General features: G+C 31.4%; 3 protein-coding genes across 7 annotated transcripts; 1 reads left to right on the forward strand and 2 right to left on the reverse strand.

The window, feature by feature from the left end:
- Nucleotides 1–1,165: 1,165 nt before the first annotated feature.
- On the reverse strand, nt 1,166–11,787 carry LOC110999878 (glucose transporter type 1). 4 transcript variants are annotated; one of them, XM_022269146.2, is made up of 2 exons: nt 11,599–11,787; nt 1,166–3,558 (listed from the first exon to the last, which is right to left on the reverse strand). In XM_022269146.2, exon 2 carries the CDS (start codon nt 3,539–3,541, stop codon nt 2,162–2,164), a length of 1,380 nt encoding a protein of 459 aa, XP_022124838.1. In that variant the 5' UTR covers nt 3,542–3,558; nt 11,599–11,787; the 3' UTR covers nt 1,166–2,161. The 4 variants fall into 4 exon arrangements, with proteins under 4 accessions (XP_022124838.1, XP_022124837.1, XP_045487937.1 ...); XM_022269145.2 differs by lacking the exon at nt 11,599–11,787 and adding an exon at nt 6,627–6,765; XM_045631981.1 differs by lacking the exon at nt 11,599–11,787 and adding an exon at nt 6,650–6,748.
- A 696-nt stretch (nt 11,788–12,483) lies between these two features.
- On the forward strand, nt 12,484–13,538 carry LOC110999872. Its single transcript, XM_022269131.2, has one exon. It carries the CDS (start codon nt 12,654–12,656, stop codon nt 13,365–13,367), a length of 714 nt encoding a protein of 237 aa, XP_022124823.2. The 5' UTR covers nt 12,484–12,653; the 3' UTR covers nt 13,368–13,538.
- A 347-nt stretch (nt 13,539–13,885) lies between these two features.
- LOC110999871 (trypsin-7) lies at nt 13,886–19,377 on the reverse strand. 2 transcript variants are annotated; one of them, XM_045631982.1, is made up of 8 exons: nt 19,239–19,377; nt 18,674–18,786; nt 16,475–16,663; nt 15,722–15,884; nt 15,210–15,372; nt 14,715–14,900; nt 14,182–14,356; nt 13,886–14,033 (listed from the first exon to the last, which is right to left on the reverse strand). In XM_045631982.1, exons 3-8 carry the CDS (start codon nt 16,653–16,655, stop codon nt 13,915–13,917), a joined length of 987 nt encoding a protein of 328 aa, XP_045487938.1. In that variant the 5' UTR covers nt 16,656–16,663; nt 18,674–18,786; nt 19,239–19,377; the 3' UTR covers nt 13,886–13,914. The 2 variants fall into 2 exon arrangements, with proteins under 2 accessions (XP_045487938.1, XP_022124821.2); XM_022269129.2 differs by lacking the exon at nt 18,674–18,786.
- Nucleotides 19,378–20,276: the final 899 nt, after the last annotated feature.

Below are 20,276 nucleotides of genomic sequence, written 5' to 3' on the forward strand. Positions count from 1 at the left end.
TTAACCACAAACTAATCGTACATGATTCCATATAGGGATTAGGGAATATAGTTCACACGGGAGTTTCTACAAAGACAACCAACAGGCGTTAAACCAACGTGTTGGTCTTTTGTCATTAGTCATTACTATTGTGAAAATATTTTTAAGGTAAACAGAACAAACTCACTGATATAAATGAAAAACAATACTATATAATCGTAACTACGAGAAATATTCAGAAGTGGATTCACTACCTACGCAGTGCTACACAGGTTTTCTTAAATATCATGTTCTTATTTGACTGTTACACGGTATTTAGAACGATAGTATGCTGATTATATAAAATATAGCATCTAGACCGAACTATTTTTGGTAGTAGTTATTTTCAAAACAATGCGAGATTGAAGGCAGGAAAATTAAACGTAATGAAGTGGTACATATCATGACAGTAATATATAGTAATTAGTAATGGACCAGTGGTACATGATGAGTTAATGTAATTTTTTCAACTGTTAAATTCAAACATCTCCATCGACAAACAAATTTAATAAATGTAGTAACATGACCAATGAGCCAAATTTTAGCTAAAATTTTAAATCTGGTTGGACACTTTGAACGTAGTAGCTTTTATATAGTATTGTTATTCGTAATTCATTATTTTCTGTAGCTTACACTAGAATTACATGAGATATATAATTCGTAACTTACGTGCTTACTTGGCACTAAAATACTCTAGGACGGTTACAGAACAATGCAGAACTCAACATTTTAATACTAAATTGTCTGCATGGAAATTTATGCAAATCATTCTAATAGGCAAGCAACTATTTTTGTTTCGCTTCATTACACAATACCAAACATTATCTATTTCTTATTATAACCATAGTACATATCTCACCTCAGCGACTACTTATTGTAATTACAATACGATTTTTATAATACTGTCTTAGCTATGTTGTAATTAACAATTTGAATCTGATTATATAAAGCAGATAATTGAAAAGCATAGTCTAGAGAAATTAATAGCATATCTACTTGCCCTATATAAATTTTAATTTAATAATAAATTTAATTTCAATATTTTTATAAAAGTGAGAAAATCAGGATAATCATGTGCTTTAGTGCAATAGTACTTTCTATGTGGTTTAACAATATCTTAGCTAAAGATTGAGGAATAAAAAAAATATAATTGTATAAAGTATATTTGTATAAAAGAAAATATATTTAGTTGATCAGTTTCATTTATGTTAAACGGAACCCCAAAATACATTCTAAATTATGCGGTAAACGAGCTCGGATATAACTCAAAATTCGAGCCTAGGTTCGAGTACTCCAAATACAGAAATACATAAATAAAAATCCCGGCTTTGGAGTATTTCTATATAAAATGCTTAAACTTAACAGCAGTTTTAAATTTAATATGAAATCAACAAACTAAGCTAAGGCACTGTGATTGTAACATAATAAAAATCTATACAAAGTGTAAAAAATCAAAAATTGTGCTCTTAAATAATAACAATCAAAACATTGGTCCTCTACACCCAAACAAATTCCGGCAAGATTGAACGAAATATACCTTCACGCTACAGGAGGTAATGGCTTGCTGGCGCTTAGAACCTAACTCCACACTTGGGATAATTAAGACGTTTTTACGTATGGACTTACGGGTAAATATAAATTCTATATCACAATGGTATTTTTTACAATTTTGCAAACGTATATCGATGAATATACAATTGTCTCAATACATGACTCACTGATATAAATAATAACAATAATACATAATCGTGACTGGATTAGCAATTTTGTTGAATTTATAATGTGAATAGTGCGTGAACACCAAGGTTCTAAGCGAAAAACAACATTACGTGCGTAGCCCAATAGACATTTCCAGTATCCGAATAAGTACTTCAATAAATATAAAGATAAGTAAAGTTCAGTCTTCCTACAAGTCCAACGACTACAAGAAACTGGGTATTAAAAATGTTTCCAATATAGAATAATACAGTAACTATCACAATTAGTTCTTTAACTTATTGCGAGCTTAACACTAATGGAATGTGATGCAAGTCGTTCAGCCTGAATGGCCACTTCGAGGGCGTTTTGATTTCACTAATCATTTTCTGGCAGCTGTTTTGTGCTTTAGAAGTGGTCTTAAGGCCGCTTCAAAATCCTACCGAGACTATTTCTTAAACAACGCTGTCACTTCCTCTATTGTTCGGTTCTTCGTCTCAGGTAATTTGAAGTATGTAAACACGTAGAACAATATCAACAGCACAGTAAACGGTACAAATACATAATTGCCTAGTAGGTTAGACAAGGAAAGGAATGTCAAACCGACTATGAAGTTTGCTAACCAATTAACTAGAGCCCCTACACTAACCGCAGCACTTCGAGCACCCTGACCAAACAATTCTGACAGTATCATCCAAGGAATGGAACTAGGACCAACACCAAAGAACGCGACGTACATAAGGGTAAATATCACAGCAAAAATACTCATTGTTCTGTTGTTTTCGTATGTAAAGAATGCTATAGTCATAAGCACAGAGAAGACTGCCATACCGCCCAGACCAGCCAACTGCAAACTTCTTCTTCCCAGACGATCCATTAAGGGTATTGAAACCAAAGCCATGACAAACAGCATGCTACCAACCCCAATAGATGCCAAACGGGCATCGCCTTCAGTCAAGCCAGTTTTAATAAATATCGTTGTTGAGAAATACAAAACGGCATTGATTCCACCTAACTGTTGCGATAAGTGCATCACAATACCAATGATTAAAGGCGTCCTCAAAGACTCAATACGCAACAAATCACCAATTGTAAACTTTTGCTCCTGTTTCATCGCATGATCTTCGTCATTCATATCTTTTATTTCATCGTCAATTTCATCGGTTCCTCTAATCTTGGCAAGAACACTCCTTGCTTGTTCCTCATCTCGTTGAGATAGCAATAGATATCGCGGGGTTTCTGGTGCAAACGGTAACATAATAAACTGCATAGCCGAAGGTACGGTAGCCAGTCCAAGAAGCCACGGCCAACCTTCATCGCTGCCTAAAATAACATCGATACCAAGAATTTGTCCTACAACCATGCCAAACGCGACGGCCAACTGGTTAACAGTACCAAAAGCCCCACGTAAACGTACTGGAGCCATTTCTGATACATACGTCGGTGAAGCCGTTGTAGCAAATCCACAATTTATACCAATAAAAAATCTGCCTATGATAAGCATTGCCAGCGACGTGGACGTCTTACTTAATCCCATTAGGAGCGCTCCTACTACACCAAACGCCGCGTTGATGAGTAAAGCAAACTTCCTGCCACGTTTATCAGCAACCCAGCTTGCTAATGGGCATCCAATCATACCTCCGACGGCGAATATACTAACAATTACACTGAATATGGTATCAGAGTTGACATCATAATTTTCATTGATGAATTTCTCTATAAAGGCACGTGGGGCATTGATGACACCGGAGTTAAAGCCAAATTGTAGCATGCCGAGTACAGCCGCACAGACGGCGTAGAGCAGCGGCCCAGTCGCACCTCCCGACATTTTGGCTGGAGATAAATCTGAAATGAAAGTATATAGATTAAAATGACTGCTGCTGTAGTGATAATGTCAATATTGAGAGGGATTAAGCTGCGATAAAGTGTTGGATATAACCCTAGGTTACGTAAACTGGATTTATTGATTGACATTGGATTTATTGATTGACATTGGTTTTAACTCGTGCCTATTACAATTGTGGGTCCCCTTGGTTTAGTTTTTCCAAAGTTTGAGGGTTTTTAATGTTAACAATAATGCAAAATATAAATATTTTTAAATATACGCTACATGCTACATCAAATAATAAAGATAACAAAAGTCCGATACAATGTACCGAAAAAGTATACACTCAGAGTACATATTTAAAAATTCAGGTATCAAATATTTATTATGACTATATGAAGTTATAAAAGAAATTAAAATTCTACCTTTAATTGTCTTAAAATATTCACTTGTATAATTTATATTAATTATATAATTGACAATTATAACATTATAATTGCAAGAAAAAGCGAAGTTTAGATTGTACCACCATAATATTTTTGGGTTGCAAATAAAATATTATTATCAAAGACAATTAAACTTACAAGAGCGTTGCGTAGGGCACTGTTGGAAGAGTTCAACAAAATAAAACTAATAATCATATTTACTGAAGATACCGTCTTGATAAAGATCTATAGTTCGATAAATACTTAACCAGTCAAGGTCTTGATTATCTTAGATTCAAATTATTAAAATGCTCATTTTATAAAGACAACGTAATTTAATAAAAATATAGATGAACTCCTCACTTGATTGCAAGTTTTATCATCCGAATTAGTGACGTTGACTATTTATAAAAATATGTGATTTAATCAATATGATACCTTTAAAGAAAACACTTTTTAACGGATATGATAGAAGCTATGTATTATTATAAACTTAAACTTATAATTATTTTACGTAATTTTAAATTAAGTTTAAATTTGTTATGTTAATAAAAGACAATGCTAAATATCATACTTTTTTTACATAACTGCCGTTCAGGTATTACGTAAGCCCTATAGGGGGGTGAGGAGAGGGGTCTTTGATTTTCTTACTTGGTGATTAAGTCAACAGTAATTATTTACTTTTTTCCACATATTACCCACACATTGTCTATGCATTATATAGCGAAATGCATTTTCGAGGATTCCTACAAAAAATACGTTTATGTGCAATTTTTTTTTCCTGACAAGATGGGAGGGGGAGATATATTGCAGTTAATACTGAACGGTCCGTAATTTAGAAAATATAAGAAAAGGTTTACCGTTTTCTCAAAGATTACACGCACAAGACTAGAACGGCCATATTTTTCGTAACTATGCATCCACCTACCAACCATAACCTTGCTTGCCATATACTTTGACCCTCTTATAAAATAAATAGTTACAAATTGTGATGAAAAACCAGTTTCAACCAGGAAAAAGTGGAGTTCTTTGAAACAATAGATTGTTTAAACGGTGTTATTACTGAGTTCACAAACGAAAACGACGAATAATATTTTTTTTATATTCCGAATAAAAAAAACTAATATTAATAATACTTTATGTAAACATCACGACATTAAGATATAAAATTTAAATTATTGTGGAAATAAAACAAACAATGGGTAATTAGTTGGACATTAGACATCAATAACTTAAATAATGTGACAACTTAAGTTTGTATTGAGAAAAAATAAGATCTTAAGTCTCGGCTCATAAAACTCAGGCACTGTTTGATAACAGGTCAGGGAGCTATTAATGAGTGATTTAACTTTTTAAAGTTATAATTCCTTTTTATCTTGTATTAAAATATTTCTTTAATTTGTAGTTAGTAAAACATAACAGAGTGAGTCATGGTATTCGTTGACGGTAATACATACAATGATAAGCGAATAAATTAGTAATTAAACTGTAGTCGACTGTGACTTGAATGAAATGCTAAACAAGGATAACGCCTTTATTCATAAATAGCAATTTAATATTTTGTCCTTATCACTCTCGTAATTTTAAATAAAACGTCCATATAAACACTACGTATAATTTTACGAATCTAAATATTTCGACGAATATTTGTAGAATACGTTTAAATATATACATAATTATAGCTTGTATCATGAATATCGTATATAATTATATAGGACAAGTTAATTAAGATTTAAAAACTCTATATATAAGTTTATAATGCATTATTTGGTGCTCAATCTCGTCTCTGTTGTTTCCAAAGACACGCCTTCCTCCTTGTCTTTGCCTAACATATGTTAATACTACACATAGAAATGAAGTTTTTAAGCAGGGATTTAAACGTACATTGGGAGAAAACTATATTTATATATACTATTTAAAATTACGACTCATAAATTTATTCACTGTATAAGGGTTGGTTGTTAATTTTTAACACAAAACAAAATAAGATCAGTTCAAAAAAAAGAATATTGTACGAGCCACGCACACAGACATGGATAGACTATATTATGATAGTTACTCGTGAGAATAATTCTACAAAACAGGTATGTTCGATAACTCTTGAACATATTAAGAAGAAAATTACAAAGAACTATAGAAGCAATTAAAGAGTTTTGTGTTTGTCACGTGAGATTGAATGTCATTGAATTTATACGACAAAACCAGTTTTCCAAGTAATAATAATACAATACACGAGACTACTTACTTGTGAACTAATTTTCTCGAAGTTTCAATTTTGTTTTTACTAATCGTAGAAAGTACGATTGTGCAACATTCGCAACTTTTATCAATTCTAAACAAAAAAATTGCTTAATAGTATTGGATGACTAATCGGAATCAAGGGATATATCATTTTTAAACGGATTTTGAAGTCCCAATCTAATTTCTGTCAACGGTTATAGAGATACAATGTGGTGCAATATTTTTTTACGTATTTCATAATTGTAAAATTAAAAAACGATTAAAATTGTTTAGGCATCATTTGAACATTTCGACAGAAACACATTTCCTATGCAACATATAATTACACAGATCGCAATATCTACATCTAACGATATTAATACATATAATAAAAACTAATCGTTTCATAGACGTTCTAGATTTAATATGTAAAACTAACGAACCTTCAATAAAAACCAAAATAAACCGATATTTCACTTGCACGAAGTACTTCACTTATTTTTTCGCAAATAAAACATTTTATAAATATCTATTTAACACTGGCGACGTCGTCACCGGAGCGAGACCAACTGGTTTTGTTCATTTCTAGAGACGTGCATTACGTTGAAGCTAATTAACATTTTATTTATATCAAAGTAAACAACATTTTTGTTACGCCCGGCTTTTCTTATCAGCCCACAAACTCTTTAACAAACTGAGTTGTCCTAAATTTTGGCAAATATTTTACTTATGGTTTTATAAATATTACTCAGTGACGGCCACCGCGCGGCACTCGTTTTGAGCAGGCCTATAATTCCTAAATGAGGCATGGGGCAGACAGGTGTCTGTTTATAAGTTTTTTTATATATCAGTCTTGTTAGCCTAAACGAACTCTATAATTCTCGAGTTTCTGTTCAGTTTTAGCAACATAGCGCGATCTGACTTCCGTACGGCACATACAATATGTATTTCTGTGTATTGGTGCACCAACCTTATCAGAACTCTAACCAGTGGGGCGGGGCTACAACATTTTAGGTCTGAGTGTCAGATTTTGTATCTCTTTCTTGATAATTAGTTTATTCTAAGAGGCACGCCTTCTATACTTCTATACTCACATACCGTCAGCTTTTTCGGTTTTAGTCATGCTCGTTTCCTCATGACGGTTTTTTTCGTGGTACGAGCGTTAAATGTGCACAAAGACAAAACTTCCATTGGTAATGCACGCTAAAGCCACTAGAACAACACTGATCTCTTCTATGTTAAAGCCAAGTCACTACTATCTAATTATTGAGTCCCGGAATAGAGGTTACATAGAAACAATTACTAATCTTCAGAAATCTTCATAGTACAGTAAGTGTTAGTATTTTATTTATAATTATAGTCTCAAAAGTTTTCTACAGCGAGCAAAGCGTCTTTTTTGAAAGAAACAAACAATTGTTTGTTTAAGTAAATTGTCTTATGTATTTAACTGATTAAATATATTGAACTACTATCATTTTATTGAACATGTAATAATTAATATATGGTATGAAGAACTTGCTTTTATTCTACAGAACTGTACTACATCACTTTGGTGTATTGTAAATAGTTTCCGGGTTGCGTACGCGATATCTTTGCTAGAGTTATTCACACCTTGTATTACATAATCGAAATTTAATAGATACGAATTCCTTAAAAAAATATTTTGTTGTCTTTGTAAGTCAAGGATATATGATTCTAACGGTAAAAAAAATTTCAAATCGGTCAATTATTTTTGGACCCCATTCAATGCAAACAATCAAATATTTTATTTTTTATATAATATTATGTGGAATGGAAATCAGAGTTTTGTTATTCCAACGAGATAGGTACAATGACTTTTACTACCGGAAAAACAACTTCGGCTGTCTTTGCAATGACATTTCTAAATCAACCGAAGACAATAATAGTTTAGCATAGAAAAAAAAGTTATTAAATTACTGACTTGAACAATAAAGTTTAAAAAAACGTTCCCCAAGAAATTTCTTCAGATTATACGCAATTCCAAAGTAAGTAGTTCCTCTACCTAGTTTTTTATTCACAAAATCATTAATATGTAATAGAAAATGTTGTTATTAATTAATCGATATACCATGTAACATTCTTGATTTTCCCGTCTCCTTGAGTGACCTCAGTGAAAATTATAGTACAATTTTACAGTGACAAGTGTGTCATGCTAGTGTAACGTTAAAATTGTTCTAGAAAAAGGTCAAAATCCTATGGCATGTTCCCTACTATTGTAATTTACAATGACGGTCTCAGTTGCCTGACCTCTATTTAGTGTATTTATTGTTGCGGAATTTTCATACTTGTTAAACAAGTACGAAAGTGATGTATCACCAAAGTGATGTAGCACAGCACATAACTTAAACCACACATACAACTCTAGGCTTTTGGGTAAAACAACTCTCACCCCTGAGGTCGTAGGTTCGATCCCCGGCTGTGGATCATTAGACTTTATTTCTATATAGACATTTAACACTGGCTCTTACAGTGAAGGAAAACATCGTGGGGAATCCGGCTTGTCTTAGACGTCGTGTGTTAGGGAGCTCAGATACTTGCCTGTCTTAATTTGAAACTGATTTATTTATATGTACATACTTGATCTGTAAATTGAATATCAACAACTATCAACTAGTGCCGGATCTAATAGACATAACTGATACTTCGTGTAACTGATTTATTAACTTTTCATGTAATTTAAAACATAACTTTATTCACTCATGATATCCATAATGGTTTGTAAGACTCGGGATAATAAACACATGACATATCGACATGCTGGCGCCGACGAAATGTGAAACCATCCTACATAAAAGTCGGGATTAATATATACCTACACGTCACCCAAGCTTAGTAAAACTGGGTCATAGAAACCAATATTATAAACTATATTATCTAATATATATTTAATTTTATTATTAAATTATTATATAATAACAGGAGATATATGATATTTATTAAGAGGACTATAAACATACATTACAGATGCTGTATTTAGGAGGTTAGGGTTTGTCCTGCCTGAATTCAGCTGGTCTCTCGGACAAAGCACCCTAGTGGCAATGAATATTTGTCATTCGTAAGATCAATTCTCGACCAGGTGCGTAGCTGCGTCATATTTAAGGTATAGGGTTATGATTAAAAGTGTGCAAAAGAAGTTTCTTAGTAACTTATATAAAAGAAGATACAATTTCTCTCCTCTACCCTACCAAATTCTTAATGGGAGTTTAAGGGTATGATTTACTGGAAATTCGTAGGTATTTAGATTTGATTATACTCATAAATTATTTATGAATAGCATATTCAGTAGGTCTGAGAATACGGCTACTATCTATTTTACATGCCCCTACGCGATATGGGTCGTTTTTAATGTTTTTGACGATAACTTTGTTTTTATTTTTTTATGATGCAACATACAAAAGTACATGCAAACCTTAATTTTCACCCCTCTACAATTAGCCCTTATTTTTATTTTATAATTAAGGACTTTGAAGTATGTTTTTAACAATTTGTCTGTGTTGAAAGAACTACTAATACCTATGATCACTCAACATAAGTATTGTTTACTTTTTAGAGCATAATAAATGGTATTTCAATTAAGATGCTGAGGGTTTGCCTATAAATTCCAATATCAGATGCCCAAGATCTAAATCTATCTCCTACGTAATACGCATTTATCTATTATAAGGAATTTGATTTGCAGGGAAAGGGGCGATATTTAACGCTTGTTTATTTTATAATAAAATATTGTTCCTAGCGACCATTTCGATTTTCGTCTGCATCAATGGAGTGTTTCTTCGTGTGCAACTGACTTGCTTGTATGGCAAGGGGCAATCGCGAGAAAACTATCATGTATTTGATCTTTAACGTGTATCAGACCTGCTTGCTTACAACAAAAAAATAATCAAAGAAATTGATGCAAAATCTGAGCATAAGTGCGAATTTATATTATAAGTAAATGTATGTTTTTGGAATATCTTTTTTGTTAATAAAACAGTAGGCGACAATGGCCGATACAACGCAAATTCTAGTGAAGAGACAACTTTGATTTATTTCAATGCACATTATGTTTAAATTATCAAAAACTACTTCATCTTGATACATGGTTACAGCTTAAAGGAACATATACAGTATACACACCATGATAACTAATACCAGTTCAATATTACTAATTACCATTAGATTTGATACAGAATATCCATATCAATATAGAATCTAAATCAGTCTTATAACATACAATTCCTTCTAAATAAAATTAATTAAAAAATGAAATCAAATCATAATTGGGTTATTAACAAAATTAATTCATTAGTATTTAAAATAGAAGAACTGACCAGCTAAGAATTCTGATGACATATTATTTTTTTATAATTATTAAAACATATTTTATTATTATTATAACATTGAAAGTAATAATGTAATTAATTGAAGCTGATGCGGTTTGTGGAAATCTCCTCTAAAAGTAAAAGTACCTTGACACTCATAAGGGTTAATGTTATTGTAAAGTGCTGATCCCATAAACCAAGAACCATGAATTTTGAGTAAAATCTTAAATATGTATACCTATTTATTTTCCTCTGCTCTAAAACTCTAGAAACAAGTTCCAATCAATTAAGTTTTTTAGCATGATTCTTTTTGGACTTGTACTACTTAAGACTAGAACTAATATTGGCAACAAGCTATTTAATACATCCTTAATAATTGAAACCTTAATATTAAAAGAATGATGCAATAAATTTAAAAGAATGAGGTGATATAGCATTAAGTATCCCTAACACTAAATCTTTCCCAACCACAAAAAATATAGTTACATCAAGTAAAAGCTATATACTTACACAAACAAAACCTTTAACATTAAACAGTATGTAACAGTAAGATAAATTTTGTACTTCTGTCTTGTCTGTCTCTTCTGTCTGTTCAGATAAATCTGTACATACCTTGGTTTTGTAGTAATGATAGACTATTATCTCTATTGTCATTTTGCATGGTTAGAGTTTTAAATTAATACCACTTAAATCTAAACCAAAGGTCAAAAGATTATTAACAGGAAATAAACTTGCAAAGCATTGGTAACATAGTTTAGTTTATCTAAAATAAAAATTTAACATTAATTTTTTAACCATCATACAATAGCATCAACTAGTAAAATTAAAAATTATTCAATAATATATATATACAGTATTCATTCTTGATACATAAAAAATAAATGTAATAAATATAAAAATGGTAAAACCTTCTTGATTCAAATTCACTTAAATAAATATTATTTATTAAACAGTTCATATTTTTAGAAATAGTTAAAGGAACTAATAAATGTTTAAAATAGTTACTAAATTTATTTCTAAATATATCCAACTGTTTAATGCCTATAATTAATTATTTTGCATAAATTAGAATCAAGAAATTTTGGAAGCTCACCTCTATTGAATAATTAATTGCTCAGGTAACTGCATGTAGTGGACAAACTTTAATTTAATTTCAAAAAGCATTTATTAGAAATTGACATCTAAAGTTTTAATTTCACTACTTTTATCAACACCATTGTAATAATTACAAGAATCGAGATTCTAATCAGGACATCGCTTTCTTTAACATTGAACCATATTTTGAAATTTATCAATAATCAAATAAATCCACAAATCAGTGATGCCAGCTCCTACAAAATGTTCCCCCTACTCCCCAGGGCCAACAACAAATAATATTTAATATCCCTAAATGTCGATTAAATCGTTTAAAAAAAATACGTTGAAGTAGTCAAAATTACCTTTTGTATTTATATAAATTCATATTATTTATATAATGTCTGAATAATATTGATGATAATAACAATGAGATGAATGGATTCTTATTTTTTTATTTCCTTACTTTTCATTCTTCGAATTCAGTTATTCTTAACTTCTCTTGGCTGAATTTTTTTTACGATTTTTTTACAATTTCTTGAATTAAGTACCCCCTAAAAACCCCTGGATATCATGTTTCCTCCAAAAATTGGGACATGCTCACGTTGGCATCACTGCCACAAATCACAGTATAAATTCTCAGCCACGAAAGACTATAAATAATAATATGATACAGAATATAACTTTTGAACAAACCACAGATGCTTATGGTATATTCCCAAGTTTTGGATACAAAATATATATTATTATAAAATATAAATACATAAATAAAAATTAACCAGTAGCTGTTGATGCCGATATTATACGATGCGGGTTTCATTCCTAAACATTACTAAGCAAATTTTTGTCTTTGATATTTTTTATTGTACTTTTGCTAAAGCTTAGGGGTAAGTATATTTTTAAAACTGGTCACTCAGATTAGTATTGATTTTTAATTTGTGCGAATACGGAATATTCTAAGTTGTTTGTTGCGCAATATTGAAAACAACCAAGTACAAACACAACATCCATTGGACAATCCAAATTCTCTTACTAACTTTTTATTTTAACCAATTTTAAACCCACTTAAAGAATATGAATACGTTTATGGACAAAATCAAATCAATATTTGGATTAAAACCAGAACCGCCTAGAAACGATTTTAGAAACCCTATTTGGGGTTCAGACGATGATGATGATGAAGACGAATTATATTCGAGGCAACAATTGGACATATATCAAGATCCTCTTCAATTACAACAAGAATTTGCCAAACATATGCACGAAATGTTTAAAACGTTCGGTAGTGTGTTTGGTGACATGAAGTCATTTTTCGATGACGATTCTTTTAAAACCTTCCAGACTGTACCAGATCTACATACATTCGATTCCCAATCTCAGACAGAGGATGCCGATAGCAATCGTATAAGAGACTACTATTTGAAACCTGGCTATCATCATAAACATCATCCAAAGGAGGATATAGATTTAGATGGAAAAATATCCTCAAATGATATCTCAGACTTATTTAAAAAGAAGCCAGAGAGTCATATAGTACCTGCAACTCCTTTTAATGGAAATATGGTGCCTGGTAGGTCATTTTGTCAAACAATTATAACAACAAGTGTTACAAAGCCTGATGGCACAATAGAAACTAAAAGGATAGTTAAAAATGGCAATGAAGTGGTAGAAGAGACCATAACATCGACAGAACCAACTTCGAAAGGTCCTTACCCTGGATTTAATCCAATAGACACAACAAATATCATGTTTTCGCAACTCTCATCGTTACTAAGAAATTTTTACTAAAATTATAGAATACATACAAGGTCATATATTTATAGTAAAAAGTAGAAGTTACCCTAAAAACTTTGTTAAGATACCATCCTTGTAACTAATCTGTCCTTTGTATTTATACTTTAAACTTAGTTTGTTTTTTATAGTCGGACTTACCAAATAAAACTCCATCTGAAAAATGTTTTTTTCACTTGTTTTTAATTAAGATGTATAAGTAAAAACCTTTTGGTGTAGAATAAATTGCAGCTTTTATTACTAAAATAAAATTAATAAATTAGTTTTACTTTTAAATTAAATAAATATTGTGTTTACAAAAATAAATAGGTTTTTGCAGGAACATTAATTATACATTAAAACATTGTTTAAATGATCATTTATAATACAATTGTCAGTACTTCCCTATTGAGAGTAAGTAAGGCAGTATAGTGTATGCTTTTATATAGGTGTTCAGCCATTTGTAACTCGTTCCTACCATAGTTGTTTCTGATTACAATTTCCAAAAACTAATTTTAATATCTTTAATTTTTTTCTTCTATCTTATGGGACAGACAATGTTAATTTATTGGCAGTAGCAGGCATCTCTTGTATTGCTTTTGATCCAACTCAAGTATCTGTTTACTCTTGAATATACACCAGGACGGCCTGGTCTAGCACACCCTTCCCCCCAGGAGACAACACCTAAAAAAAAAAAAAAAAAATTAATTTAGTGCCTATGTGCACTGCTTTGATCATGTTGCCAAAATGAATATTGTTTAAGCCCTAAATATTATTTTGCACTACAAAATGATCAAAGAAATTTATGAAATAATCCAAAACATATACCTACCAACAACCTCATAAGCCTCAGTAGTAGTATTGCGTACGTGTAGAGGACCGCCAGAATCACCCTGACAGGCATCGCGACCTCCCTCATCATATCCGGCACAAATCATGTTTTCTGTGATTCTGCTCCCATAAGTTGTTTCACGGCATTCAGAGTTTGATAATATGGGAACATGGACCTAGTAATGATAGTTAATCTATACATTTATTATTTTTTTATTGACGTATATATCAGATCCTGAACAGATTGCGTTCAAATTACCTGTTTTATTTTAAGTATTTATAACCACATAACATTCGTGATTATTTCACAAACAAAACATTACAGTTACATGATAAATAAAATATATTGGCAAGCGATCAAATAATTAAAATGTACTACTTGTTTATGATCTATAAAAAGAGATTTATTAACTGTGTAATTTGTTTCAGCCTGTCTAAAATCCATCAATACTACTTTCTATAAAATGTCCAGTATTAGTTACGAAGTTAACGTCTAAAATATTATAGAATTTAGTACTTAGACTGTAACTTTACCTCTTGTAAGGTACTAGAAACTGATCCGCCCTCTTCCGTTGTGCCCCATCCAGAAACCATAGCTGTTTCGTTACTAAAGGACAGGTTGGCTGGTGGCAGACAAACAGGGCGGACACCGACGTCGCTAACATCAGACTCTTCTTCTTCTAAACCAGCACGCTTTTTTACGGCGCTGCTGAGATCAATCTAAAATAAAACGAAATATGTTTATTATACAGCCCTGCATCACGTAAGTATAATAAGATACATGTACTTTGGAATAGACCTTTTCAGATTTTTCCTTGTAATATTACAATAAAATCAAAGAATATACTATGGGTACGGTTGTAAGAAAGAGACGCAAAAATAAAGGTTTGGCAAGTAACTTGACCTTATCCACTGCCTATTTTCTTAACTTCTTTTGTCTTGGTCTCAGGTATATAAGATTCGATACTTGAGGTTCGATATTTTTTATTTTAATTTTACGACAAGTTGCTCTACTTAATAAATACTTACTCTCTTGTCCAGTTTTAATAAAGCAATATCATTATCGTATGTGCTTGGGTTGTATCTAAGATGTCTGATGATACTGGCCACTTTTCTTTCAACAGTCTTGGTTTCATTGGCCGTGCTTCTGTCATGTTCTAGTAAACGAACTGTGATCTTCTCCTTGCGGAATCTATAGTATTGATTAGATATATTATAGTTTGCTTTTTTATGGATTTTCTGCGGGTATATTACATTTAAAGGCCAGTTTTTACAATTATTATTTTTTTACACACGTACGTATTTATTACATCACTTCTACTTAATGTGTACCAAATTGTTAATGTTTATGATGTAATCTTTGTTTCTTAGTTATATAGTTTAGTATATCTAATCTAAGATTACTTGTATAATTTTAGTAAATCCCAGTTAAGTACAAAACTTAGCGGATAGCCTATAATTATCGCATCCGCGATATATATTTATACTGAGGATATGGTGTCGATGAAATATAATCGATATTGTTTTTAAATAATACTTGCCCAGAAGTACAATGGGCTGCTGTAGCTATGTACAAATCATTTATGACGGAGCCTCCACAATAGAATCTTCCTCCATAGAAAAGGGCTGCCATCCATGGCAACTCTAGTTTTTTGGTTTCGGACCCACCAACGATACGCCTTCTGGTACGAGCAATCCCGCATTCTGTATACATAGGACACGTTGTTAAAGGCGTAGGTAAATAGATTTCTCGAATAAAATTTTCACATTATAGAGCCAGTAATGTTAATGGGAAACATAGCGTTGATAATATTCTTCCCTGATTTCTAAAAAAGGCTGCCACATTCAAGTAAAAATGACACCAAAAATATAAACAATTTAAAGGAATTTATTCCCACAACAGTAGTGTTGTGTACAGAATCTCCATCTGCCATATTATTTTGTAACTTTAAGGGCCTGTTTCACAATGTATGAATAAAGTGCCAAATAGCTATGCAACACATAAATTATTCGAAAGATAAAAGTTCCAAATAAGATACTTCGAATTTCATGACGTATAGCGCTATCTGACAGTCGTGAAACGCAAAAATACTATTTATCCTACCAATAAGAGTAATAAATAGCTTATTTGGAACTTATCCGGACATTGTGAAACAGGCCCTTATTTTATTATTTCGCATTATATATCTCCGCATTAATTGTTCTTATTACCTCTTCATTTTTATTACTTGCTATCACTAAATGGAACTATTAAGTGATTGTAAGGGGCATTTTTTGAAAATGTTTACACTTACGGCAAGGAGGGCAGTCTTCGGGTGGGTCGTTTGCCGGTATTACTATGGGTGGTAGAGTCGATGTTGTTCCGATCCAGTTATTTATCCAATCTATCAGACCTTTTTCCTTTGGATCTTCAGGCATGTGAGTAGTGTGAGCGCTAGCGCCGATCACGCATATCATCAATATCATGAACTGCATTGTTGTCTCTGAAAAGTGCAATTTTTGGTTGTAATCTATGAACGAGCAGTGGTTCTTACCGCTTTTTTATTGCAATACCGCGTTGTACGTTTCCCCATTCAACTTTGAAATTCTAGGTGAAAATATTAATGATCTAAGTAATGCTAGAATAGCTATAGAAGTATCGACGATGTAGAAATTCTTTCAGTTTTTGGGGTTTTTTTACCCAGAAATTTTAAAATTTAGGTATTAAATACATCAAAGGTTTATTTATGACAGAAAAAAATTGTGCTTCCATAAAATAATTAAGATAAACCCAGTGGTAGCGATCAATTCTTTATTTGAAATTAAGTATCTTGAATTGTATACCACCTTGCTGAGATAGGTTTAATTTGTCGTCGAAATTAAAACTGTATTTTGCATTTATGGAATGTCAGGCAGGAAGTTTTCATCCCGTACCCCCAATCCCCAGAAGAGGATTACAGGATTACTCGCATTCTTTTAATGTTAATAAAAAATAACTTAAAAAAAATTTATACATAGAGGCAAAATCCTGGAAATCGATCTTATAGGCTAGATTGCCTAGCCAAGAATTAATTAGATGCTTCAATCTAGTAAATACGTACACCGGTTTGCACAAGTGCCTCAATTCTCTTTAATTAACTATAGTCCATGTAAATTGAACAGAATTATATAGAAATAAAGTGCATATTTGCTAACTAGGTAGACGGTAGTAGTTCTCTTGAATTGCACGTAAGATGCTATGAGCCTTATTATCACTTTCACAAAGACTAATTTTCTCACATCTTTGGAAACTGAAATCCTATCGTTGCTATTTACGTGAATAAGACCCTGATGACTTGCCTATATACCGCTACATCCATTCATCTTAACATTAAAAGTAACATGCGAATTTTATCGTCCGCAAAATTGACCTCAAAACTTAAATTGACCGCATACTTTTTTATTAAGAATTATTACATTTAACGAGGACTGGAAACATTTTATTTTCTTCTCCGAATACTTTTAAAATTTATGGTGCATAGTTAACCTATTAAGTTGGTGAAAAAGTAAATAAATTTTAACGTAATATATTAAACTTGAATGTAATTTATTTAGTTTGGAAATACAAATTTAAAAAAACTAGGCGATTAAAAAGAGTGGCGGAGAGTTTATTGCCAGTTTTTCTCTTCCGTTCTACGCCCTTGATTTGAGAACTAAAAATGTAAAATTAGAAGCATGTATATTTCTTTTTTTGACGTTCATAAGTGTACACCTTGTTACCTATATGAATAAATGATTTTTGACTTTGTCACAGATTTTGCTGCAAAGATACTACAAGTAAATTCTCTTAATACATGATTTAAAGTGCTCAAAACATGGTGTTATCTAAATAATGTAGTAAATTCACGTTTATATCCGTTAAGGAATGGTTGTCTTTATATAAAGTTTATATATACAAGAGTTGTCAACTACTTTCTATTCTCAAAAATAAATAATTTATTATAAAGGTCCTACTTTAACAAGTTTTGAGAAAATACAAAATTGACCAAGATTCAGGTCCTATAACGGACTTTTGCATATATTTGACCTTGATTGCGCATTGGCATGATAAATTAGCGTTATTATGTCCATATTACAAAGAATTAATGGTATACCATCATACTGATTACGGATAATTCAAAATTAATTCTTGAAACCCTTACGAATTGTACTGTTAGGTCTATCAGAGCCAGCCTTTATTTCCATAATATGTTGACCGAGTTTTTTAAGTTTAAATGATAGGTTAATCGATCCTTTGAAATAAGTCACCGCTTTCCTGGATTACTGTTTAACGTACATAACGGTCACCATTCCTCAAGTCAATTCCCACTATCATGAATACAATTTCTTAGAAAAGATCCATAAAGATGCAATAATGTATCTGCCCCATTTCTAGATACGTAAATAATTGTCTACTCATGCAAAAATTACATAAAGTGGGTATTTTAACTTTATTTAAAATGTTTTGATATACCTATAGTGTCAAGTATTCTTACCGATTTTGTTCCTGAGAAGGAGAATATTCGTATACAAAAGATGACGCGGTAAACGTAGTAGTTTATTATAAATTGAATACCTTTCTTGGCTCGATCTTACTTTTGAAATGTGACTGAAATTATAATGTTATGTCCCTTTTATTATGCCACAAGCATGCTCCCGATAGCTAGAAAGCTTCTAGTTTTCCTGTTTTTCAAACATTAGAAATCTAACGTTAGAAAGCAAATAGTTATATGAGAAATTATCGTGAACTATAAAGCTTATTCTACCTTATTAACAAAATAACTACTACGCACCAAAAACTAACGTCTAAACTCTAAATAGAGAAAATTTTGGCTTCTGCACTTTTCGGAACGCTTTACTTAAACTACTACTACTACTACTTTTACGTTTTTTTTTCGTGAAGACAAAAAGATTATTGTGCCTCTATGTAACATTGTGGAATCTATACGGTAATATCATAGATTAAGCCGTTTAAGCATTAAAAAAATGCAAATATGAATTTAATAATTTAATTTTAATTAGCTTACTTCCGATTTTTATAAATAGAATACCAAAAATTACCTTATTCTTCCAAGCACGAACAACACTTAATTAATAAAATTACGTACGCCAAGTCGCAGTAAAGGAAGACGAGTGACAACTCGCAAATACGCGAAGCTCGGTAAGGAAAGAGAGAGAGCTATCACTTTCACTCCGCTCCACATAATCCTGGAGCCTTAATGCATCAGAAACCAGCGATTGCGCAGTTATAAGGGCCTAGAATCGCTGTAACAAATACCACGATAGTTACAAGGTAATTTCAGTTGAATCATTATCGGTTATTACCATTTTTTTCCTTTATGTGGGAAATTGTTAGATGATCTTTATGCGTGAATTTCATTATTTTTTGGAGGAAAATCAAACAAAATAAATAAATAGACGACGTACTGGAGTGTTTTAGGTTGGTATTATCATGTTTTGTCTTGATTAAAAAAAATATAAAGAATATTGTCTTTTATTTGAAGAAGCATTTGAATTTTAACACATTGCCGGTTAGTAATTTTAAAATATTAAATTGAAATAAGTACAGAAATAAATAATTAAAAATGCCTTGAAAAAAGTAAAGTTACTTTAAATAATTCAAAGTGTTTCTTATAATTATTAATATAAAATAATCCAAAGAATGCTAGATCTTAAACGTCTTTTATGTAAAAAGTCATTTATTGATTTAATAACGCCTAAAAAACTTTTGGCTACTTGGCTACAATTAAAAGGTCAGGCGCATTTATTCTTGAAGTATATTAAATTGGATTCAATTTATGAGCCGTTAAACGTTTTAATGTAGCAATTAACTTTTAAATTAATCATTTTTATAAAAACAGTTATGGTTTTTTGTTTGATTTAATATAGTAACATTAAAATGTTGGTTATCTGTCGATACTCTGTATGAAGAAGGATTTAATTTTAAAAAAAAAGCTATATATTAAAATCTCTGTGATAAATACTTATAAAAGGGCAAGAATAAGATAAAGAGTTAAAAGTAAAATAATAATTCCAAATGTTGGTAAGTTTTAGTTATTTAAACGATTTTTTCGGATAGTTGAAAAAAAGTGCGTGTGT

This window comes from Pieris rapae, chromosome 17 (genome assembly GCF_905147795.1).
Source record: "Pieris rapae chromosome 17, ilPieRapa1.1, whole genome shotgun sequence".
Classification (NCBI taxonomy): Eukaryota; Metazoa; Arthropoda; class Insecta; order Lepidoptera; family Pieridae; genus Pieris; species Pieris rapae.